Below are 26351 nucleotides of genomic sequence, written 5' to 3'. Positions count from 1 at the left end.
CAAAGTCATGAGAATCTGGATGCTTTTTCTTCTAAGAATCTTTTCTCTGTCACAGACTCCCCGCTCTCATCTTCATCTCGGGTTTTTTTGTTTGGTTTTTTTTCCCCCCGTGTGGTGCTCAATACTTCTTACTAAATCAAAGACTGAATTTTCATGAGTATCTGTCTTTACTGTTTAAACTCTTAGTGAGAAACACTTCATCTCTATGCCTTGTTCTCCCATTAGCTATACGGGCGTGTACAAGGCGAGACTTTACTGAAGTAGGTGTTCATACTTACTTCAAAATGAGATGAGAGTTGGCTCTAGAGTGTGAATAATTGCCTCTCTGTTACTTAGTTACTGAAAAATACTCCCTGTACCTGGGAGGAATCTACTCACAGAGAAATGTTTGACCTGCAAGCCCTTGTCATTTCATCTCCACTAGACTAGCGAAGCCCATCAGTTACATGCCACCTTTTCTTCCAGCCTATTCTGATTTTACTTAGCGTAAAATTTCCCTCCACTCATATGTTTTGCATAGGTTCGTTGTCTGGTTTTGACTCCACGGGGTGGTACCTCTGGGAGCTCTTACAGCGCCGATCCAAGTGAACGGCTTCCCATGTGTTTCATTCTGTCTCCTGAAGTCTTGCACCCAATTGCTGTGTTTATCAGCACTGGTCTGTCATACAGATACAGCAGGTTTTTATCCCGTTAATTACTGCGAGTGAAACTAAGGAGTCACTTTTGGTTGTGAAACCCGGGAGCCTAAGGAAAATTCCTGCTGTCTTTTGTCACACTATCTCTGCCCCAAAAATGGCTTTTCAACATCAGAACTGCATTAATAAAATGTTTATTTAGCACCTTTCAGGTTGAAGGATCCAAAAGCACTTTACAATTAACTACACACATCATCACTGAAATGCATCCAAACAGAAAGTCAGCAGACAACTCACTGCGTAAATTTCAAAAAAGAACAGACCTCTGACCAGCCGCTTGGCCAGAAAGCAAAGTAGAAGCTCTAATGACCTGTAGCAAACAGGATTCTGATTTTGGTTTGGTTTTTGAAGGTCTCATCTGAAAAACCTACACGGTAAAGCTGCATTCAACCTAATTTAGCCACCTCAGAAAACTGAAGATTTGCATCAGGCCTGCCAAGATTAGAATCGGTGGTGCCGGGGAGTCTAGCCTAATCCTAACCTGACATTTAGATGACTAAACCATCACCTCAGGGTAGAGGACATACCCAGTAAATTCAAGTTGCAAGTATATGGTAACGCAGTGCTGTTTTTTAATCCAGGGTTCAGCTGTTTATACCTAAACATCCCACATGTACGGTACGCCTCTCTGCAAGCGCCAGGCATTAATTTACACTCCTGTAACTTTTCCAGCTTTGGGGGAAGGGGAAAAGCGACCTTCTGAGCTTTAGTAGCTCGGATCATCTTTCCAGGGAAATGGTAGAAGGCACTTGGCACGACTGAACAAAGCACCTGGAAATTCTCGATCGGGAATGATCCTCATTCCCTGGGAGGGCAGAGATACCTGCAGTCTTTCCAGCTGAAATGTTGACAGTTCGTAAGAAGAATAGGCCAAATAAATTCTGCGCAACGTCTCCTTTTCTGTGGAAGTATTCTCAAATGCTGGAAATGTCTCATGAATATACACCGCCCAGTTCCTCCCTGTTGCAACTCCACAGAAGAACTCGGGCATGAATGTGTAAATGTTGGCTTTGTTACTCCTAAATGCATCTCCTGACTGTAACGTTGATTACGTTTTTCACTTCAGCAAAGAAAAATTATAAGGCTATTTTTATACAATTTGAAAGCACTTAATACAAAGTTACATGAATACACTGGATCATATGGCCTATCCGTGGAGAAAATACTGAAATACTACCATAGGGCTGTTCAATACTAGTTTTGTCTTTCAACTTTTTATCTTAATACTAGAAAATATATAAATCATTTACATGACATTATGCAAAAGAAGGCACAGCCGGTTATAGTTTACACAAGCACAATGCATAATATGCAGGAAAAGGGATTAAAAAGAAGCTTCACATCCTTATTAGATACCTTGTCGCAATCCATTAGGAAAAGTACTTCATCAACAACAGAAGTGTTCAACACTTGAGAGCTATGATATAAAAAAATTATAATTCATTTAATGCAAAACAGATTTATATATACTTTTATATATAAACACTGTTTTAAAATGCTAACATAATAAAAGTAGATTATCCATGTAATGAAAAGTGCAAACCAAAGTAATAGAGGGTTTCACAATGTCCTTCTCATGACACAGGAAAAACTAGCCCATAGGAATGAAGTGTTAAATCCACCAGTAAGTCCTTGGTGTGATGAGGCGTCATCAGGATTTCTGAGCATTTGGAGAAAGCAGTACTGGAGAAGAGGCTCCATCCAGACTGGGGAGTGGCACTGGTATGTGACCATTTAGCAGAGTTGGAAACTGTAAGAGGCCAAAAGGTAAAAATTACTCTCTATCTCAAAGTGTTCAGCCTGGAAGCACGTGCATTGAGCATCAGTAACCAACTCCAGATGGTTTCAAGACATGCCATTTCTGTACAGGAAGGTAGATACCAAATGCCTGCCTCAGCCATTAGGAACACAGAATGAAACTTGAATAACTTGAAAACGTACAGGGATGTATAAATCTATTATTGGCTGCATTTTATATAAAAGCTCACATAACAATACAGCTGTCATCAGCCTGGGAAAGTGAATGCTACAGAGCAAGTTTTGCCATCCATTCTGCCTCCAAAAATGTTTTCCAGTCTACAAAATACTAATTAAAATCCACGCTTTTCATCTGCCTTTCATAAAAGCTAAGCAGGAAACAGCTTTGCAAAAGTGAAAGTTGAGAGGTAGTTTTAGGGCAGAAAAAGTACAACTGTGAATACCAAACTGGGGAAAATTACTCTCAAGTCATTACAGTTTCTCTCTGTATTCACTAAGAAACCATAAACCAGGTACGCTGGATCATTCAGTACGTGAAGCAGAATACATTGTAATTTCGTATTAAGCTTCTACTGCTGCAATACTGTGCAAAAAATACTCATTCAATACATCATAAGCCATATATTCCTGCCTGCAGCCTGCCTGCAGCGACATGTATTGAGTAGTTCTTAACATCTGACCTGAGAAAAAGCAAAGCAAGTAGGTGGAATAAACTTGCTGCAGCATGAGGCAGGAATTATCCCAGTGGTAGATACTGATCCGGCCTCGAGGCCCGGTTCCACGAGCACGCTGCGCCGGGTTTCTGTTGGCTTGAGCGAGACAGAGCTGAGTAACAGAGCTCCTGACTTCAAGGGTATGGTGTATTTTTTACCCCTTATCAGATCAGTCCTTCAACAGGCAACTGTGGTGTAATCAATCTCTACACGTGCGTATAATCTGCCTGTAACGGGATTACTCTTCCACTAAGATGTTAGTTAACGATATCTGTCTTCCAACGGTTGGCTGAAAACCGGGCCGAGCAGCGCAGGCTCAGCAGCGTGCCGCGGGGGCCTGGCACCGCACTCCTCGCGTGGCCAGGACTAGCTGTCGTCTCTGTTTTAACCAAACCAGACCTCAGGAAATGTTTCTATCGCTTCTGCCAAGGTTAATTACAACACAAAACTCAATTACAAGTTCTTGCTTTTCTAGTCCAGGTTTCTAAAGTGAGACGTGTAAATTACAATGCTTTTCATGTGATTTCTAAAGCTAACAAAAAGAGGGCTGTGTGATCTTCGGAGTCTGCCGAGGCGGGTGGCATCCTGGCACTATGGCCTGAGATGCAAACGATGCTAACGTCACGATTTCATCTTTGCCCAGGTCTCCACCCCAACCCAGCTCTCTTGTTCTTCCTGTTGTCTCTGTAGCCCCTGGGGCCAGGACGATGCTCTTTATTCACACGCCTCCGTACAGTGGGGATCAGGGACTTGACACCTTCTCAGTGCTACCGTCTATACAGCAGTAACAAAGAAAATACACTGAATTTAGTTAGCACTAAATTCAAGCTAACTTGATATTCCTCAAGTTTGGCTGCATTTTCTTGAATTAATCAATTCTGTGCAAGTCTCTTGCTGTTCCAGTTATGTGGTAATTTCAAGCTAATGACGAAACATCAAAATAAGTTTTAATTACACAGCAGTGTGGCTTCAAAGGGAAGACTTTCCAGGTAGGTCAATATATCAAGGTAAATTGTGTGGAAAGAGACTAGATTTCAGTGATGCTCTACATAGGGTGTAAGGGTGTTTAGTCGTAGGTGTATGGGAGTTGCCATCACCTTATAAGCATCAAAGGAGAGGCTTTTACCAGTTAACAAGCATCTACATTCTCTGTGAGGGAGCACGTACGTAGTCATGTCCAGCAGTGCCAGAACAGCACTCACCTCTGTGCCTGGGAAGATCATGGAGTAGATCCTCCTAGAAGCTATGCTAAGGCATGTGGCGGACAGGGAGGTGATCTGAGGCAGCCAGCATGGGTTCACCAAGGGCAAGTCCTGCCTCACCAACCTAGTGGCCTTCTATGATGGAGTGACTGCATCAGTGGACAAGGGAAGAGCAACAGATGTCATCTATCTGGACTTCTGTAAGGCCTTTGACACAGTCACAAAATCACAGAATGGTAGGGGTTGGAAAGGACCTCTGGAGATCATCTCGTCTAAGCCCCCTGCTTGAGCAGGGGGCACAGGAATGTCTCCAGGGAAGGAGACTCCGCAACCTCTCTGGGCAGCCTGTTCCACTGCTCTGTCACCCTCACAGGAAAGCAGTTTTTCCCCATGTTCAGGTGGAACTTCCTGTGTTGCAACTTGTGCCCTTTGCCCCTTGTCCTGTCGTTGGGCACCACTGAAAAGAGGCTGGTCCCATCCTCTTGACACCCACCTTTCAGGTATTTATAAGTACTGATAAGATCCCCCCTTCAGTCTTCTCTACTCCAGGCCGAACAGACCCTGGTCTCTTGGCCTTTCCTCATAAGAGAGATGCTCCAGTCCCCTGATCATGCTGAATCCATGCTAACTACTTCTGATAATGTTCTTTTCCTCTGCATGCCTGGAAATGATCTCCAGAATGAACTGTTCCATCACCTTTCCAGGGATAGAGGTGAGGCTGACTGGCCTATAGTTTCCCACGTCATCCTCCTTACCTTTTTTGAAGACTAGAGTGACATTGGCTACCCCCCAGTTCTCAGGCACCTCTCCTGTCCTCCATGCCCTTTCAAAGATGATGGAGAGTGGCTTGGCAAGAACATCTGCCAGCTCCCTCAGCAGCCTTCTCTCTAAACTGGAGAGAGATGGAGTTGATGGGTGGACTGTTTGGTGGATAAGGAATTGGTTGGATGGTCACACAGTCGCATCCAGAGGGTAGTGGTCAATGGCTAAGTGTCCAGATGGAGATTGGTGACAGCTTGGTGTCCCGCAAGGGGCCATACTGGGACCAGTGCTGTTTAATATTGTCATCAGTGACACAGACAGTGGGATCAAGCGCACCCTCAGCAAGTTTGCAGATGACACCAAGCTGAGGGGTGCAGTTGAATCGCCTGAGGAACAGGATGTCAGCCAGAGGGATGTGGACAAACTTGAGAAGTGGGCCCACGTGAACCTCATGTGGTTCAACAAGGCCAAGTGCAATCTCTTGGTATCAAGGCAGGCTGGGGAACAAAGGGATTGAGCGCAGCCCTGCAGGGAAGGACTTGGGGGGTACCAGTGGATGAAAAACTGGATACAAGCTGGCAATGTGCACTTGCAGCCCAGAAGGCCAACTGTATCCTGGGCCGCATCAAAGGAAGCATGGCCAGCAGGTCGAGGGAGGTGATTCTGCCCCTCTACTCTACCCTCGTGAGATCCCACCTGGAGTGCTGCGTCCAGCTCTGGGGTCCCCAGCACAGGAAGGACATGGACCTGTTGGGGCAGGTCCAGAGGAGGGCCACAAAAATGATGAGAGGGATGCAACACCTCTCCTATGAAGACAGGCTGAGAGAGTTGGGGTTGTTCAGCCTGGAGAAGGGAAGGTTCAGGCCTTTCAGTACGTAAAGGGGGGCTTATAAGAAAGATGGGGACAAACTTTATAGCAGGGCCTGTTGCAATAGGACAAGGGGTAACAGTTTTAAACTGAAAGAATGTAGATTCAGACTAAATATATGAAAGAAACTTTTCCCAATGAAGGTGGTGAAACACTGGAACAGGTTGCTGAGAGGTGGTAGATGCCCCATCCCTGGGAACATTCAAGGTCAGGTTGGACTGGGCTTTGAGCAACCTGATCTAGGTGAAGATGTCCCTGTCATTGCGGGGGTGGAGGGGGGGCAGGGGGGTTGGCTAGATGATCTCTAAAGTTCTGTTCCAACCCAAACCATGCTGTGATTCTATGAACAGGCTCCTGGTTCATTAAGGGAGGCATCTTACTTTCCCATAGGCTTGTCCAGGGCTTAACTGAACTATGGACATGGATGGATCCCATCCTGATTCTTGTACTTATACAAATACTAGTACTAAAGAACTGTAGGCCATGCCAAGCATAGTGCTATTGTGAAAAGCAGCACACACCTGAAAGAAAAAGGAATATAGGAGCCTGATCTACATGCAAGCCAGCATGGAAGGGTGCAGAGGCAAGCAGGCAGCTGCAGAGCTGCCCTGGCCTCTAACTGCTGGCAGGATTTAGGCTGTTTTAACAATGATCAAATGTTCTTCTGTCTCCCAGTGCAAATGACCAGGTGAGAGCAAAAACAGCTTGTGAAGAATCTCCAGCTCTTTCCTCCATTTCCTGACTAGCTATATGGAGCATGGGCTGGCTTGTGCAGGCAGCCTGGGGAGAGGTCTCTCCCCGACGCCTACGTGGGACAACCCAGCAGTTCTCAGTAGGTTTGGCTGGGCTGCAGCTGTGGTTGTCATTTTCTATTTGGCTGTTAAAATAAAACTTTACGCTGTACAGCTTTGTTATTGCGGCCTTTGCCTGAATGAGACATCATTTACAGACGGCTGTCTGGGTCTTTCAGAGGGGACAGAGCCAAGGCCACTTTTAATTCCCACAGGGGCTGGCCAGCATATGTCCGTACAAGCTCATTCCAGGCCATGGTTCAGACACTTTCCTCTCAAACGGAATGTCTGGCTGTTTTTAACCACGTGTACAAAGCTAAGGGCCAATAGGGATAAATGAGTTTATCTGAAATACAACTAAGGAACCCTAGGGCTCCATGCTCAGCTGTCCCACTGGAGGTAGAAGAACTTACTACCCCAGTGAGGACCGCACCTGAGCAGAGCACTTGAGCTCAAGCCCAGCCCCGGAGCTGGGCAGCCAGTCTCCTTGAAGGTTCAGAGACTAACACAGGATCCCTGCCTAGCAGCAGTTGCCTCCTGTTAGTGTTGGCCCTCCACAGCAGACAAGGAGTTCATTCCAGGGGTGCCCCTGCATTTTTCAGCTGCTCAGATAACCATCGGCTTCTTGTGCTTCTTGCCAATCAGCTGATCAGCAGAATTTCTTCTCTGACTTACTGAAGCAGCTGTTTTGCAGCAGCTACAGCTGGAGCTGCTAACCATCCCCACCATCCTCTTCCTAAGCCTCGAGCAAATGCTGCAGCTGAGTGCTGTGGCCACCATGGTTTACTTAATAACTTCTGTATTTACCACATCTCTATAAAACTTTGAGATTTTTACTTTCCCAGCACCCATGAGAGAGAGAGGACAATGCTGCCTTTCTCCTGTTGCATACAGAGAGGACGTGCTCAGAGGTGTGAAGTAACTTGGTTGAGGACGCCTGGCTAATTTGCAGGAGAACTGGAAATGGAGCCTTCAAGTTCAGAGTGCCCTTATTGTAAATACAACTATGCCCTGTCTTACTGAGTGAGAAGTAGCTCATTAAGACAGAAGGATAAACCTACACCTACCTTACTGTGTGAGACCCAAACTGGTCTTGGTTTTGCCAGAGTCCATGTTCCACCACTCTCCTGCTGCTCCCTGACTGGTCCACACTCTCTTCCTAAAGCTCTGAGAGCTCAGTTACCTACTCTTACTGGGGTCCAGCATTTATTTCTGTTTCCTTCATACAATATGTGTGTGCTTGCTGCAGTAGACACTTCCCAGGAGGTTCTGACTTGACTTTGCTGCCAAGAGTTTAAATAGAATACAAATAAGTAGGCCTCTTTAAAGGTGCCTGTCAACTCCTGTACTTTCTTAAACTATTTGAAAAGCTCCAGACCAATGTGAGGAGATGCTCCCCTGACATCTCTTTCACATGTGTACTTTCAGAAATGACACCTGTGCATTGGAAAGACCTACCTGGAAAAGAGTGTTTGGTCCCTGCAGCCTGGCAGGACTCAGGGGAGCAACGGGACTGAGGCTGCTCCAGAAATGAATGCTAGACAGCAGCGGGCTTGGGGTCAGCAATAATCCATTTGGGGTCTGCAAGACAAAAAAAAAAAAATCACCCATGATGCATGCCTTGGGAGTTACGGCTCCGTACAGTAGTCACAACCCCATAAGTTTTACACTTCACCTACTGGCTCTTCTTCCCGGTGAATGCAGACATACAGCATGCCGAGTACACTGGCCAGCAGCAACTGCCCATTCAGCCCTGCATCCTGTCTCCACAGTGGTCAATACCGGATACCAGCACATTTAATATTCCTTCATATGCAAATTGATTTCACTTCTAATGCGATTTGCTTAAGGAGAGGCACAGTTATTGTTTATTTGAACCATGCTCATGCAACTGTATAAAACACCATGCGTGCCCCAATGTCTGTAAACACAGCCTAATCTCCTTCAGAATAGTTTTTTTTACCTTTTGAAGGGTAGCAATTGCTTGAACTGACTGCAGCTTTTGAAGCATGAATGCAATTGCATGTGGAGCCAAAAGAGCCACTGCTGGCCTTTGAAGTTTACTCCTCTGGTGGCACCTGTTCAAAATGGAAGCTGTTTCAAGAACGTGGCAGGGCGCAGGCTGATGCAGCGAGAGGCAGATGTATGGGTTGGGTGCCCGGAGGGACGGTAGAGAGCACAGCTTATTGTTTGAAAAGGACCAAAGTGGCAAGCACTAAGAACCCAAGGCTTTTCCCAACTCGGAGGTGGCTCCTTCCAGTGCCATGGCGCACAAGAATTGCTGGGAACGTTCTCAGTGCTTCTAAAGCACAACTGGAGGGGAGGCAGAGTTAAAGCACAGGCAAATCTCCAGTCAAAGGAAGAATCACATGAATTATTCTGTATCCAGAGTAATTTTTATCTTTCCAAAGAAGAACATGAAAGTGCTGTGACAGTTTTGAACAAAGTAGTTGGCATAATGAGTTAATCTCACCAGTAATCTTGATGCCAATTATCAAACTCCGTCCTATTTAGCAACGCACTTAATGGAATTTGAGTGCACACTTAGCAAGTAAGCGCGTGTTTTGCTGTGTAGGGCAAGTGCCTCGGTGCTCTGCATCAGTTTTTAAAATATGTAAATAGAAGACAGAAGATATGGAGTATCTCCCCCTAGTAACCAGCACGTCATGCTTTCTGGTACCTACTAGCTTCCCACCAGGTCACAAATATGAAGTCCCACATGTGGCATTTGTAACCGAGGTCTCACTTAACAACTGCTTACACCACAGGCTGTCACATCCTGTTGCCAGGACTCTGTGGTAAGCAGGCTCAGAAAGGCAGGTACCACAGGCCGTGTGGATTTTCGAATATGACAGACATCCTATTTGCAAAGCAGTGCCTGAGGGAGCGGCTGTGGTGTTTGAGGCTCTGTGCAAACGCACAGGAATACAGGCCTGCTCTGACGTGCTTGCTCTGGAGTTCACAACAGGGTCAAACAATTAGTTTAACACGAGCAGAAGAGATGGGAGAGACAAGGAGCAGCAAACATTAAGGTCCTCCCAGTGATTCTGTCCCAAGGTGTCTGAAACGCCATTTAATACAAATAGCTTGGCTGCTCTGAAAGGGGGTGATTTCTCTATGGAATCTCAAAAGAAGCGGGGTTCATGGAGAAATGCGAAGGGAAAGGACACTGCCATCTTTGGGCTGAAGAAGGTGGATCAGAAACACCAAACCCCATGGGAGAAACCACAGTTATGTCCCAAGGAGCGATAAACACGTGGTATTGCTGGGAAAGCAAAAGGTGTTCACGCGGTAAAACAGCAGGTATGGTGGTCACAGGAGTACCAGCGAGGTCAGGGTTTGGATATATTTCGATGATTGTCTTGATCTTATCAAGTGACAGCTCTTGCCAAGATATATGAGAAAAAATACTTGACAAGCAGGCACTTGTGAACGGCTCCTTCACAAACACCCCCTTCCCAGGACCACGGTGCTTTCGCGGGGCAGGAAAACAGCAGCACCCATGACAGCGCCTTTTCTGTGCCACATTACAAGCTGTTGCTCACAAGCAAGTGGCTATTGGTGGAGGATTTACAAGGCTGACAAAGAACACACCGAATTAGGTCAGGCTAAATACTCAGAGATCTACTTACAGAAGAGCCTACTAACCTTAAAACCAAAGATGTAAGCAGCAAGACCCAACATTCATCTAAGGACACAGTATCATGCCAACTGTACTGAGAGCTCCAACAAGCTACGCCTCGTTTTTTTATTTTTTCTCTAAGAAACTGTAGATGTCCGGAACTGAAAATGCAGTTCCTGAGAGGGTCATTTGAAAACAATGAAGAAAATTTGGAGGTGTTTATTTCTACCTAGATACAGCCAGAGCAAGTCTTCAGAGAGAGAGGAGATTTGAAACTGAGCTCTCCTCCATTCATCTCTGGAAGCATGTTAGCATGCCTAACAACAGTGCTAAGCAAAAGCTCATGTCCTCTGATGATCAGAGCACTAATGTCTGCAAGTTCTGCCAGAGCCAACAGCCAGCCAAAGCAAGCCTCCAAATCTGTTAAAATTTAATGCCAAAAGAGCACAGGGCCTCCCAGGCTTGTTCTCAGTATCGCCATCAGCCAAGCGTCAAAACCACCAGAGGAAACGTAAGTGTAAACAACACCACAGCACAGGCTATCCTTGAATTACATGCGGAAATTGATGCATCACTTCATTTTCTGCCCTCATGCAGCTGTACATCTGGTATTAGATGCGGAACCCAGTGGGAAGTTCCTACTTAAAAAAGTCATTATAATCTAAGCTTAGAAACAGTTTAAATAGAAATAATTCATTGCACAGAGAGGATTGTGTTAAGCAACGATGCTTATGGCTCCTGGCTTCTCTGACAAAGAATGCATGTAAGTACAATCTTTCTTGTCACTTCTAGCTGTCAGAAAACAGACAAGTGCTGTCACACGTACATTGCTTCCCAGGTCATTAGGCTCATGCTGGAGCCTGGATGGTGTATGTGGATACAATACAGAGCACGCACACTACTTTGTCCATAAGGAAACAGCATGTTGTAAATGTTACAAATGCTAAAGTAGAGGCCTGAAGAAAAAGAGTGAGTCAAAATTATATATCCACATTGGCCACGGGAGAGCCAACAAAAATAATAAGCAGGAGTAATCTGTAAAAGAAGCAAGTACTGAACAAAATCGAAATATCTCTCTTTGAAGCCAACCAAATGGAACGCTGACATTTTTCTACTGAAGTATGGTACTGTATGCACTGACATCTTCAAACCCATTTTTCTGTTCTGAAATTGGTTGTGCATATCACATGCCCTTTCACAGGGCTCCACCCGAGGGTATTCCTCATGACTGGCAGACACAACGGAAAGCCATCTGAAATACCCTCGCATGCAGCAGGACCTTCTCCGAACCTACATCACTCCTGGAGCAGGAACTGGTTTCTGACATCCTGTTCTGCACCTACCCATGGCAGCAGGTGTCTACCATTGGGATCCGATAAATCAGAGGTCATCTGAGATATGATGCACGCTCTTCCTAGGATAATGGGATGAACTGCATATTTCCAGCTTAAATGATGCCTTTTTGCATCATTTTTCATTGTGGTATTACAGTTATCTGAACACAGTTGTTGCATAGTTTTTATTTTATATTCACCTGGCCAAGTATTTAGGATGCATGGTGTTTTTAATCCACACCAGAAATAGAAGGCAAAAAGAGAGGAAAAAAGCTATGTTGCTGTATAGCTAAAAGTTGAAATAAATGGACCCATGAACTACCCTACACGGGTGCCATCTGCCTCCGTGGATAACCTGTAAAAAGAGATTTGTAATGGCATTAAGTTGGATAACAGTTATCATGGCCTTAGCTACCCATCGTGCTAAAGGAGAGCCACACTCATTTACCTAATTCCCTTCTACATCTTTCAGGGGCAGTAAATACACCAGTTAATGGATGAATGAGAAAATTAAATGTTCAAAGAAATAATTACAAAATGAGGGATGTAATCTCTGTTCATACTGAGTTTTGGGGCAGCAGTAGATTAAAGCGAGCTTGCAATAACTCATACTGTCATTGTGTCTGGCATTTCATATGATTTATTTGTCAGATTTGCTCCCTGTTAGCAAAATACTTACTGTGGTTATACCACAGTTAGAGGTTATAAGAATCTGTCAATGCACCTCAATTTTGGTTTGCCACACTTTTCTTCCTGCCAAACGTAACTTCACTTAAAGGCTTTACAATGTCAAAAATGACAGATAACGGCCCACAAAATCCTCTTTCTTTGTGACACAACTTCTTATCTCAGTGGCTTACAGGTGTGTCTGAACTGCAGTGGCTTTGCACAAACTTGCCCTGCAGCCAGCCGAAAAGCTCAGTTCAATAAGAGCAAGTGCTGTGCTGGCTGAGAGCACTTGCCGACACTCTCACCTCTGCCAGGCCTTCGTGCCGTGCAGGCACACAATGCTGCCCACAGCCAGCTCAAAGACCTCTAACACCTGGCTGCACTGCAGGCATCATCCATGCAAAACCTTTTCAAACAGGCATTCTGGATTCAATGGGACCCCTAGACAGCCCGAAGTAAATGACAGCTTGTAACACACACCTTTGTACTTATTTATTTACTGTTCAGTTTGTTTCATTCAATGCTAGGATTTGCATCAACTTTTATTACAGCGGGGGGCACGTTAGGGGGTATTCCCCACTGGGATAATTTTACTCTTGGATTTTTTTGTCTAATTTGGCAGTGGTAGCGTACGACAAAACTCACCAATGAACACACCAGGTCATTATGTACATGATTTTCCTCTTCTCTGAACTGCTAGATTTTTTTCATAGACTTGCTTGAAATGAGAACTCACCATTGACAAATCACAAGTAAGTGATTAAAAAGAATAACCTACTGGTTATTCAGTAGGTCTGTGCTGAAAGGAAGCTCTGGCAAGTACTCTGTGGATCTGTAGAACTTTGGAAATTAAAAGTGGCTTAAAAGCCTTGTCTTAGAAACCACTTAATTTGCTCCATGTTCAAAAACTAATTAAAAGGTCACACTGTTTGAATGGATACAACATCTAGAAGAGAAATCTAACCAAGCATTCCACAATGCACATGCTCAAGTCGTGACCTACAAAAATCCCGTGTTCTTGTTGTTGCTTTTTCCTGCTTGTTTTGTAGACCTGGAGGCTGGTTTGAACTGATAAGTGATTCACTCGTGTTAACTAAGGGCTGCCTGTCTCATCATCCTTCCAGGCAGTCTGTGAACTGTGACGGCTTTTCCCACACTCACGTAGGAGCCCTAGGAGGAACCTACTTTCCACCCTTTGTTCAGACCTCTGCTATGCTTCCCTCTTCCCCATACGTTTTTTTTCCATCGGATGATGACAGACCCAGAGAGCTAACACTCTTGCCGACATGGAGGGAATACCTGGCTAAAGCAAGAGTACAGAAGACAGGCAGGTCTTACCTGTGCAGTGAAGAAAGCTGGAGTCAGGGATCCCGAAGGAAGCGCGGGGCTGTTGAGGGCGATGGAACCAATGTCGGTGCTGGAGAGAACCATAGGTGGGGCAGAGATTTCCAAGCCTTTGGGTTTTTTAGCCTTTGGGGGAAGAGATGGAGATTTTGCCTTGGAGCCTGAGGAGAGGTTCAGAGGCTCAAGGGAATCTGAGTCGTGGCAACTGGACTCAAGGAAGAGGCTCCTGTGTTCTGCAGGGAGGGGTGAGGTGGGAGACAGAGACGGCGACCTGGAAGAAGATGACGATGGAGAGGAAATGCTGGCACTGTTGGGTAGCATTAAGGAAGATATTTTAGCTGATACTGATGAGCTGAGAAAAGCAGAGGCAGCTGCTGTTTCGGAAGTGGAAGGCAACGACACCATGGGCCTCATAACTTGTTTGTCTGTTTTGTTTGTCACAAATCTTATAACAGTCCGAACTTCTTCGACTGGTGTGTTTCCTTCTGACTTCTCCTCCAGTTTTTCTGTTTTGATTGGCTTGTAAGGGTCTGGCTGGTTCTGCAGAGAGTTGATAGTGAAAGAGGAGTACAGGCCAGAGTGGATATATTCATTACGGCTTGTGCTTTTCAGGGCTGACAAGCTGTGCTTGTGCTGATCCCTGCTCTCGGAAGGCATCTTACAGTCGCTGTCCTGCAGCAAAAGGCTCTCTCTGCTGATTTCCACAGCATGTGGATCCATTTTTAAAATCTCAGGAAAGGAGACAAACTTGTACACAAATTTTTGTCCGATCACTTTCTTGATGATGTTCTGCAAATACAAAAGCAGATGCTAGAAAGATCAGCATTTTAGAGGCACTGAGTACAGCAAAAGTGAGGGGTTCACAAGGGTAGGAGGGCACTGCTCCCTCCTCAAGCTGAGCAGGTCATTTCAGTGGGGCTCCTAACACTGCTCATCCTTGCTTCATTCCATACTTCTGCTCAGCCAGGGAGACCGTGTCCTGCTCCTCATGGGGCCTAACAAAATCACCATTCCTAGGTGATAAAGTCCTACTGGTGGGTTGTTTTCCTCCTGCTTCCTCTGCAGTAGCTCGGGAATATTTTCTTTCTAGCAAAAAACAATTCTGCCACCTTGCAGACTCGAGGCATGCCACCATTTGCATTTCACCATGAAGGCAAACTCCTTCATTTTTGCCTCCCAAAACTGACACAACTACCCTGAGTATAAAATACTCTCAGAATGTCTGCAAGGGACAAAACCACCTCAGCCTCCCCACTCCAGTCATTTACCCTCTCTTCCTGACCACGTGCAGAAGGATTGACCTAGGATGACAGTGACTGTCTTTCGTTTAACAGTCATGAAGTATGTCTGTGACAAATGCAATCACTTGCATGGGGCGGAGAAGTACTTGTGTCCTGCTGTATTCCCTGTGCTATCTCCAGGTCTGCATTAGGCTCAGGATGCTCACTGCTGCAGGCAGAAGGCTTTCGTCAGTCTAAACTGGCTTTTAAAAGTAATTATTGAAAAAAAATCCTGAACCACTGATTCCCTTTGAAACTGAAAGTTTTCATGAGGGTCCTGTTTCCAGTCCTAGCTCTCTTACTGCAAAGCTGCGTATGCTGCCTGCTCTAACACAATGTGCGGTATCCCCAAGGATGCGGTGTGAGTTCTTCTGCAGAGGCACTTTATGGCACCAGGTGCTAGCCTGGCCTAGGAAAAGGACTGGAACATTTACCACCCTAATCCAAGTGCTGTGGAAGACAAGAAGCAATATTTCCTGAGATTTCCATGATGATTTCTCTCTTCTTGAAGCCTCTGGTGCAGAGTTTAAGTCACCTCTGAAAAACCCTTCCCAAGAAGCTTCCCTTTAGTGCAGCACATGCCTGCTGCACCTCCAGCTGATACCCTAAGAACAGACATTTGCTTTGCTATACATATGGGAATGTAAATATTTATAATATTCCTAAAACTCTAAATTGTTTATCATTCTACTACAGATTCTGAGACCAGCAGAGGAAACATTTGTTAAGTTGACTGAAAAGGAAAAACAAAAAAAGAAAAAGGAATACAAACATGATCCCTATTTATATATGGACAGTACCTAGTGCTGGGTGCTTGCAGTGTCCGCACCTTTTTTTGTCACAAAACCAAGGCTCATATTGGGAAAGAAGAGCCTGCACTTGGGTATCGGAACGTCTTCCGTCTTTCAGCTGAGCTACTGCACTCTGTAATTCATCTATCTGAATGTCCTGGCATTTCATTCAGGCACCTTCTTGAATACAAAATTAATCCTACAAAGAGCCCTGGGATGTAGCTTTGCTTCACAGGTCAGGAGCTGTGGCACAAACGGAGAAAGTTGCTTCCCAAGGTGATAACAGGGATCTGTAGCAAGGAGGAAAATTAAATTCAGCAAGCTCAGACTAAAGGCACAAAACTGCCCTCTTCCATGCCATCTACCCACCTGGTGGATCCTGCAATGCCTGTTTTTACCCTCCAAAAGTTCAGGACATACAATCAGCCCACAGGGTCTCACTCTGCCTGAGCTTTAATTCCCATGGCTTTGGGCTTGGCCTAGGTTTTTTTTTTTGGTGCTAATTAGGTGAAATGTTGGATGGACGCACTTTTTCTGCACTCTCAATATTACATTCTTCTTGAAAAAAGCAAAAACTTCAAACCATTCACATATGAAAAGAAACACCCCCAACTGGATTTTGTTATCTCTTTTTAATATATATTTTTTAATTTAAAATAATACCTCCCCTCTGCTCCTGGCAGCTTTGAGTTATTGTTACATCAAGCACTGGCAACTGAGATCCTACTTGGAAAATGTGACTCCCAGCAGAAAAAGATTAAATGTATATAAAGGTGGCACATTTACACTGGCGCAGGCTTGAAACAGGGGAACATTGCTAAAGAAAAACAACTGAATGGGCTGGTGAGTTTACACTTCCTCTGTTATTATTAAATATAGATAAATTTTAAGAAGGTCTCTCAGTGTGGCTCCTCTGACTCCGTAAGCCTGCAGAAAAGCCCACTTAACAATGGCTGGAGATGAAAAGGATTCAAGTGCAGATCCCTGAAGCACTTAGCAGACTTCTCTTAAATGTGGAGCCTGAGGAAATCTCCATCAGCGTGTAAGACAAAATAAGGATGTGAATTAACAAAGTGCCTCCAAAATTCCACTGACTTTTCTAAATTTTTTTCACAAATAATTGAAGTGAAGGTAAAAAGCAGCTTATTTTTACCATCACCTCAGCGATCAGTCAGAATCATTCTGAGATGTCGACAATGGTTCAAATCACAGAAGACAGTGGCAGGCATCACGACAAACAGGGGTTTTCCACCCTCAGTTTGAAAGGGCAAAGAAGGCTTCCTTATACTGAGGACTGCATTTGCAGGGAGACTAGACCACTTGCTTGGTGGCAGGACAGTAAATGTACATGCGCATTTAGCCCTTTTTTTTAATTGTTTGATTTTTCTAGGTAAATTCCCTCGTGAACAGGCTTGCAACGAGTGCTAGTGGCTGGCGGCCAGGTCTGCAGGGAGCTCCAGGGCTGCGCTGCCAGGGAAGGCGACTGCTGGGCCAGTGCAGCTGCTGGGGAGGAGAATTAGGCAACCAGGCCAGGAGCAGGGGCTCCAGTCCAACAGCTTAAAGGAAAAAAAAAAAAAACCAACCTTATCAAGAGACAGCACTCACTGATGTTTAGAAAGAGGGCAGGGCGCTGGGAATGCCACTCTCCTGTTGGCTTCTTGACTGTTCCTCACTTGAACACTTTACACTTCCCCTCCTCTGTCCCCAGACTATAAAACAGTGACTACAGCAAATGTGACCACCCCCCATTGCAAAGTGCTTTGAAAGCTGCTGATAAGAACTGGGTACAGCAGTGCCTGACATCTGCCCTAGCGCATCAGCCGTGTTAGGGAGCTTAGGCTCATTTACATCACATCACTTCAGACGCTCACTTTATGAGCGCCTCCAAAACCAGCCTTACCCAAGTACTCTGAATCACCAGCTGGAGGGATGGGTCTCTCCCCCGTCCTTCTCCACAGACCAGCTGGCTGAGCTGGATGCCAAAGCCTCTGTGGCCCAGTTCCCCCTGCAGCTGAAACCAGGCTATAATGTGGTTGGGGTTTTTTTGTGTGAACTATGCATATGCACTACTACTTTTGGAAGCCTTCCCGAAATACACAGGAGCTGTTTGCCCGCCCCAACAGCACAGTGGGTTTTTTCCATTTTTTTCTTTCCTCCCAGAAGATTTCCTGTGCATTGGTGGAACTCAGACTTCGTTTCTTCTATCATGTGTTTATTTTCATCAGCTCTGACTCTTACTCCCTGTTTGAGCCTTTTAGAGCCAAGGTGTAACCATACTACCAGTGTGACACAAGGACTTTAGTGGCTTGGCTCAAACCTGTTAGCTAGCAAGTTTGCTGGCTGCAGGAGCCGCTCAGGAAACTGAGCTGGGAAATGGGACACAGTTCCTAGTTGAACTTCAGACTAATAAGGGGCTTTGGGGGCAGGAAGACCAGACTGAGACTTTTTGCCTCCTCCCAGTAAGTGACCTATAATCAGGGTGCCAGAGATCTCAAAATTCATGACAGAACAGGATGAACTTGTCTGTAGGTACTAAATGTCCCTCCCTGGGAAAGAAGGAGAAGGACCAGAGCTGCAGCTGCTGCACTTAACTCCCATTTGGATGTGTTACAAGTTCCCTGGCTCCAGGAGCACTGAGGGATGCAACACATGTACGGACACTTAGGCTATAAATTCCTCACAGGACACTATAAGGAGGGAGCCGGGCTGCCTCCAGCTATTGGGAACCCTTCCCGGAGAGAGGGCTGCTCACACCACAGTGTCTGAAGTACAAAGCTGGCAGGAGGTACCTGCAGCTGCATGGTTTGCTCCAAAAAACAGGGCGTGTGTCCACATCAGCATGTGCAGGCAGGCAGATTCTGCTAACATCATACTCTATGCACTTATGCTTATTATACTGTGTGCGTAGAAGCTAGATTTTGTGAATTTTTTGATGGAGGCACAGGTGCTACTAGATTGTGCACCTGTACTGACCTTTGGAAGCGCAAGTCTCTCATTTAGCTGGGTATCAGTCTTTTCCCACCCACCTCCACCTGAAAGGCAAAGGCCATTCCTCTGGCTGGCACCTTTGGCCAGGCTCTCTGCTCCCTCTGCTGCAGTTCACTGGGCATCCCTTTCCCCTCATGTCACACATGAACTCTTTGTCACTCCTTTTGGGGCGTGTTAATGGATTTTCTCCTCTACCCATCACCTCTTACTGTGTATCAAATTCTTTACTCCCATCTTTCCATAAGGATAGCACTCAATAACCATTTTTATGCCACTTCAGACAAGCACTTTCTTGACTTCTACGCATCACTCCTGAAAGAAGCTCCTTCCAATTCTCTATAAAGCTATTTTCTAATGCTCCTTCACTTATTTCCTTATAACACCTCTTACCTGCACCACTATGAAACATATAGCTGGTACTCTAGTACCACCATACTGCTATTGTTTCACTGTAGCGTTCTATTTCCCTCAAGGTAACTCAGGAGAAGACCTTCACAAAAGTAAAGTAACAGTTTCCATCATCACTGTACATGCTGAAGTTCTGTAAGGAGATCAAGCACAGGACCCTCTTCCCAAAACAACTCTTCCTTGCTGCCACCCGCACCTGGGCATTAGAAATAGGAGGCAGTAATCAGGCTACTGGGTCTGACCTGTTATGGGAGGGGAGGGAATACCATGGGCACCTCTGAATCTGAAGAGCACCTGAGAAGCTCTGTTCCCTGCACTGCAGCAAGCACAAAGAAGCCTGTATTATTTATGTACGATACATCATACTGCCAATCCATCTAAACAAGCGGGCAGCCATTAACTGAAACTAAAATGATTTGTTCTGTCTTTAGAAGACAGATTGAATAGTGCTCACTGAGTAAAGCCTGGGGCCACATACTGTTCAGAGAGGATGCAAAAACATTGAATAGCTGCTCATTGCAACAGTATGTGACTGTGTAATTAAAAATGCTGCATAACTTATGCAAATATTAAGGTTACCCAGGGAACTGTGATTCTTGCATTTCCTAACTTCTGAGGGCTTGAATTCTATAACTGTTACGTCCTATTAATGTCAGTATCTGCATGTAATTTCCTGGATTCGCCCTCCTTCCCTCAAAAAAAATCCCCATGGGGACAACTCACTAGCTTCCCTCTTGTGGTATTATCTTGAAATGTTCAAGGGGACCTTTAGTAGTCCTGAAACCTCTAGAGACTTCCAAAGGGTATCTCTTGTTACAGCTACCAGAAAAACAAAGTAACTGGGCAACTTTGACAAAAATAAACCTACTAATCCTACTTATAAAGGTATTTTAGTTCTACACGTCAAGCTAAAGTGCTCTGCATAGGACTTGATGTGAAGGGTTTCCTTGCCTGGAAGCATTACAAGAGATTTCTGACCAGCAGAATTGTGTGATGTGATGGACATGCTGCTCAAGCTGTAGGTAGAGAGAATGCAGGATGCCTTTCTTCAGCACTATCTGTCATCTGTTCTGCTGCTCTGTTGAGGCAACAGGGGAAATGCATTAAATAAAAAGGAGGGGAATTTGGGTAACAAACGAAACAGGAAATGGAAAGTCTTCAGATTATCTACAAACCTTTAGCAACCAGAATCACGACAGCAAATTACAATCAAGACGTGCCACACTCAATATTTCCTGGGGTGCTTTATGCGTGAATTTAACATAAATCTAGCCATCAGCCTCAACAGCACGTCATGCTTGCTTTCAAAGCCAGGCTAAGGAACTTGTCCTAATTGTGTTATTTTTCTCCACTACTGAAATTAATTTACTTTTAAGTTCAGATGAATCAGATGATGAATTTTAACAAGCCAGTGTTCCCCCAAGCAAAATGGCAGAGCTCATAAACCTCCATTTATCCAGTGATCAGTTTTTATTTCTCCACAGTGAATAATTTCAAAGCAAACCATGAAGCAGTAGCTCAGCTAGTGTCAGCTATATGCAGTAGCAGCAGAGGGCAGCCCAAGCAAAGGAAGGCCCATCCCATGTGCCACCCTAATTTCTTAAAAAAAATAATAATAATAAAAAAAAAAAATCAGCGTCCTTTGCTTCAAACTCATATACTGCTATATCATTTGGGTTATAGGCAGATAACTCCCTGTTGATAATTCCACAACCCAAACAAAGTCTTGTTTAGAGTTCCGCCTCTTGCCTTTCCTGCTGCCACTCCCCAGCCTGCAGCACGTTTATCCTACTTACTCAGTGTATATCCCATTTGCCCCAGCACATCCAGCTCTCAACACATGCATCACTGCCAGCAGCAAGGGAGGGGACAAGGATCTCAGAAACCTCCTTAAGGCTACCCCAGGGTCTAGACTGCTCTTGGTTTATCCCACAAATTGGTAAATGGTCCTGGGGAGAGTAGTGCGTAAGTCTGAGAGGGGTTCTTTCACCTCCCCAGCACTTCCCCGTTTGTTTTGCAGAAAGGAAAGAAGAACGCCAAGGAGCCCCTTCTTCCCTCTTCAACTTCTTCCCTTTCTGTGCTATGCAGCATAGACTGAACTGAAGGCAGACGAAGTGTTTCAGACTGAACTCACTGCTGAGCACTCCCTGCCAGCCTACTAGGATTCATTATCTGCTAGCTTATGCCAGTATCTCTCACACTTCAAAACCTGCAGGAAGCTCCCATGTCCTTCTGCACTCTCCTAATAATCTACCTTCATCCACTGCCTGGGAACCAACAGGACACAACACACCATACCCACACAGACAATGAGAAGCTCCCACTGTTTGCTGCTAAAGAGTTACTCCTTCAATTTAAATAGCAATAACCGGGGTTTTGGTTTGGGGTTCAAACCCTGATTACAACACATGGGGATGAAAGAGCCTATTCTTCTTTCCATCTAGGAGCTATGACCTCCACTGGGCTGCAGAACTCCTGGGAAAATGTCCAAAATCCTTGTGCCACATCTAGATAACATTTGCAGACAGAAGAGAGCACACAGTGCAAGAAAGTAGCTGTAAGAACATCAAGCAATCATCTCAGCCAGAGCCCTGGTGAAGAAACTGTACAGCCACTCCTCTGGCAGATGCTGCGTGAGCAGAGACAAAACAGATGATAAAGGTGTGTGTGTGCTGGCAGGGGGCAACTGAAAACAGTGCAAGGGTTAAAAAAAAAAAGGTTAAGGGATAAAAGAAGAAAGAGAGCCTCAAGTAAGGAGCCATTATATTCCATTTATTTGAAGAGATCAGAGAGATCTCAAAGGACAAGTGCTACAGATATCTCATCCCTTGTTTTTAAGCAATGTCTGCTCAGTCACTGTGTATTTGGGCTCTGCCTGGATATGCTGTTCATTCACCAGCAGGCACTCTGTCTCCATTGATCCCAGCCAAGTTTATAATCAGAGGGGTTAGAGTCATGTAATGAGGCGAGCTTCCCCATGCTGAGCAGAAGCCTTTTTAGCACTTAGTGAAGGGGGATTCATCACACCAACTGCTTAGAACAGCCGCTGCACTGTCCTCTCAGAATCCTTTTGTGCCTTCTCAGTCAGGCCACCTTTGAAACATGTGAAGTGGAAAAATCTGACTTCTAGTGGACAAAAGTACTAAAAACATTTCATTGCAGAACTTACAGCTCTAAATCTGAAACTAAAAAATTCTTATAGGAAAACGAGGAGTCCTTCCAAATTCCAATGTGAGTAAACAAAATTCCAGTGTGGGTTAAAAGTCTGATCATCAAATTGTGCACAGTTAATTTGCAGTCAACAGGTTTTTTGATTGTGTTAGACTGGCTGCATAGTGCCCAGTCCCACTGGGCCCTTCAAGAATTAGTGCACTACAAGTAACACGACAACAGTATTCTGAGCTCAGTTCAGCAACAATATCTAGCTTCATCTTCCTTGTGCAGGCAGCAAGCATGTCATAACTGTGCTGAACACTGGTGTTACTCACTGTACAATCTCATCTCACTGCCTTTTCTGAAAATCAAGATGAGAACAGACCCCTAAGCATGGCTATGAAGTCTTCCTTTTTAATACAAAAAAAAAAATCTCTAACAGTCCTTCTTTTAGATATTTAATCTTTAAGAATACAGGAAATAGTAAAACCTATTAATTTAGACATATTATTAAAACATATCCATTTAAGGGGAACTAATCCTGAAAAGATTTAATATTGATTAGTAAAACTGATATAATGTTTATCCAAAAAAGGCTGGAGAAACAATTTGGAAACTCCCCAAATTCACTAGAGTCTAAAATTGAGAAAGGTGAATATGCAAGATATTTTAGCACCTCCATATTTGTGTTCTACAATTTTTTCCTTCCAGTGTCTTGATACCTCTGAGAGATACCCTCCCTTTAAGTATCTTTCTATTATAGCAATCTAATACATATCCTGGTTACTCGCTGTTCTCATTTTTGCATTCTCTGTTGTACTGTTGCCGCCTTGCTTCATGCTGAAGAATAAGACCAAGGACTAAATGTCAAAGTGAAGGACGGTTTCACGAGAGTGACTGTGATCTTATGAACCCGCACTATACCGCAGAAATTTTATTTTCAGTGGTGCTAGCTACCAGTAACCTCTACTGACCTCTTCTAGATTGCAGGAATGCTCATGAAAATCGAGGCAAATTGAGTCATCTAAATAATTCCAGATTACTATGTTCAATACACTATTATTTCAGTTTTAAATAAAGAGGGTGTAAGTGGAGCCCTCAACAGCTCTGCACTAAGTGTACGCCTACACTACCTGCCTGTAACCAGCTTCTGAGAGTGTGCGAATAACCACAGCTTGCCAGTTATAAGGTTGCTGCTTAAACTATGCTCACTCGTTGGGTCATATTAGTTGTATCAAACTTCAACAGATGTTTCCATGAAGGAGGGGCAAAATTCAGTAGGTCTTGCAAGGGCAGAAAAATTGGATGAAGAAATCCCTACCAAAGCACGTGTTCCACTATTCTGACTTGAGACACCCAGAAGGTAAGTTCCCAAGTGGGAGTAAATTCAACATTCTACAGCAAATAGAGTCTTCACCTGAGATGAGCTCAGTGTGAATCTACTACCTTGACAAATAGATCCAAACATACCCATTTTGACACCCACCATCTGACCAGCCACTCGTCCCTCTGTTTGCTAATCTTATTATGCACTTTCATCCAGTAAGACATCACATTAGTGCTCCCTCATATACATTGCTGCCGATTAAATTATAGGAACATATAATCTAGACTATTGTAGAAGCTAACACAGATTTTGTCTGAAAATAATACAGTGGAAAATTTCCAAACTCTTAGAAACACTGAGCATTAACAAAGGAATAGTTACAGTGAGATCCTGCTGAGGTAATACTACACTGTCATAAGTGTTTCAGCATTGTATTTCCAGCTAATAAACTAGGACCAATACAACTGTAGAAAAGATTTACCAGAAAGCTCAGGCAAGACTAGCTAAAACACCAGCCAACAGGATCTATGCTCCACAAGATGTGTCCCGTGAAAATTCAACCCCACCCTCTAAGCTGTTGGGTTGTTTGTCTTTTCCTTGTTCTGATAAGAGGTGATAGCTGCTGGTAAAGCTGCCACGCTGCCTGCTGCATTGCAGTATCACTGCTTTCTACCACCTCCCTGCATTCCAGAAGATCCTATGCAGGCTGTAATAATCAAACAGTTCTCCGTTATCAACAGTTATTTTATTGTTGTCAAAAGCTACAGAAAATATTGGGTAGCCAAACGCATAAACACATGAAAGCATCAGTAAGTGTAAACCTAGGTCAAAACCTCCCCTTATGAGGAAATGGGATGTGCAGTGTTTTCCTGGGCATCTTTTAGCTGCCCTCTTACCTCCACCGTGATTGCCTTTAATACTCTTGTCTGTTGTAAAAACTAGTTAGAGGAACTTTTGAATAGCTTCCACACAGAGATGAAAATATTAAATGGTAGTGTTTCTATTTTCTTAGTCTGCATGAGAATAACAAAATTTACCTTGTCATAATAGTATCTGAGCGCTCGGCTCAGCTTGTCATAATTCATATTAGTTTTGTTTTTTCTGAGTCCCCACAGCTTAGCCACTTCTTCTGCCTTGAGTAGCTTGAATTCGCCATCATTAGACGTCCAGCAAATCAGGTGCTCATGTTTCTGGTCTAGCAGCAACTGCAAAAGGAACTGCCACAGTGTGATTGCACTCTCCATACCTACAAGGGACAAAGGAGAGCAACAGTTTAAAAAACATTTGGGAGCAGGTGTTCCACCCAACGCTCATTTCAGTAATAAGCTCTGTGTAGGAGTCATCCTATGTAATTGAGCAAAAGAAGCTACTGTATCATTTACAGCCAACCATCCACAAGACCTACAGGTCTTGCACTCCCGTTTCAGTACTTTTTCCACTGCTATTTTCTGAAGGGACACATAAAATAGAGTAAGTCTTTAGAAAAGCATTGCCTGTGTAGTTCACATGGTACAGGGTCATCTCCAGTTAGTGTCTTCAATTCAATGTATGCAACCACCCTTCAAAGGAACGTATGGGGCAGGGGGGGGGGAGGACTTGATGTCACTACCCACTGAAATGAGCTAAAAAACTGCTATTTACTGTCATGAGAAGTAAACTGAACTCATTCAGACATGTCACTGTGAAAAAGGGGAGGAAAAGGGAAGGCCGGAGCAGCTGCCTTTGGTTAGGGGACCAGAAACCACACTCTTTCCCCCTCCCACCACACACACCTGCCTTCCCAGTATCATACAGCCTGTGGCTATTTTGTTTCTTCCAGGGCCTGAAATGGCTCTTGGTGCTTCTGTTTGCCAATCCAACTAGCTCAAAAGACATTATCTATTCTGTAGAAATGCTGAAAGTTCACTACCCTTAAGCACAGTAAAGTAAGTAATGTTTACCCTGAACCTTTCTCTAACATGGATCTTTCTTTTCATTATCATTCATATGAATGAGAACAAGGAATATTTTTAACAGTGCCTGAGTTTCACTTCTGAGGATGTTTGAATATTTTTTCTCTGCTAAAGGTCATTTGAATATTTTTTTCCCTCTACTTACTGCCTGTGCTACTGAGCCCTTCCTAGAACAAACCTTTTTTTCAGGCACTGCAATAGAAGGATAAGCTTACGAATGACTACATTCCAACTCAGCATGGGCATTTACACAACTTAAAACCTGGGAGCGCTACCACTGAAGACAATTTAGTACTGTAACGAAGATGTAGCTAAAATTGACCTTTTAAAATACAGAACTACAAAATGAGATTTTCCCCCACTTTCAACAACCTTGCCAGCCTTAGCATGTTAACACTGTATCAAATAATTTTTTTCTTAGCCTCTTCTGATACTTAATTTGGACGCATTATGTCTAACTAACGCAGATTTAAAGATGCCAGTATTACCGGGTTAACTGACTATGGTGCTAATGGGGCTAAATATTACCTGACTTATCTTTGTACACGTAACAATGGATATTTTTGTCTTTATCTAAACAAGTCATTACTTTTAACTTCCTTGCTCATTTTTTTTCCTAATATATTACTGTTTGTGTCCTAACAGATTACACGGCCAGAATATGCCAGGATTACCGCCTGACGCTTCCCTTGGT

The 26351-nt window shown here is 44.3% G+C and overlaps 1 protein-coding gene across 2 annotated transcripts in view; it reads right to left on the bottom strand.

The window, feature by feature from the left end:
- Window positions 1-813: 813 nt before the first annotated feature.
- ELK3 (ETS transcription factor ELK3) overlaps window positions 814-26351 on the bottom strand; it is a 41534-nt gene continuing 15996 nt past the window's right edge. Inside the window, exons 2-5 of one of the 2 annotated variants that reach the window (XM_064451315.1) lie at window positions 24743-24951; window positions 13753-14547; window positions 8248-8370; window positions 814-2445 (exon numbers count right to left, since the gene is read on the bottom strand). In XM_064451315.1, coding sequence (XP_064307385.1) covers window positions 2347-2445; window positions 8248-8370; window positions 13753-14547; window positions 24743-24949 — 1224 coding nt within the window. In that variant the 5' untranslated portion in view covers window positions 24950-24951 and the 3' untranslated portion in view covers window positions 814-2346. Of the gene's footprint in view, window positions 2446-8247; window positions 8371-13752; window positions 14548-15838; window positions 16033-24742; window positions 24952-26351 lie in introns of those variants that run through there. The other variant, XM_064451325.1, reaches the window with a different exon arrangement.

The sequence above is a fragment of the Phalacrocorax carbo genome, chromosome 1 (genome assembly GCF_963921805.1).
Source record: "Phalacrocorax carbo chromosome 1, bPhaCar2.1, whole genome shotgun sequence".
NCBI lineage: Eukaryota > Metazoa > Chordata > Aves > Suliformes > Phalacrocoracidae > Phalacrocorax > Phalacrocorax carbo.
The sequence above is the reverse complement of the archived record's forward strand: the minus strand, read 5'-3'. Positions and strand labels throughout refer to the sequence as shown.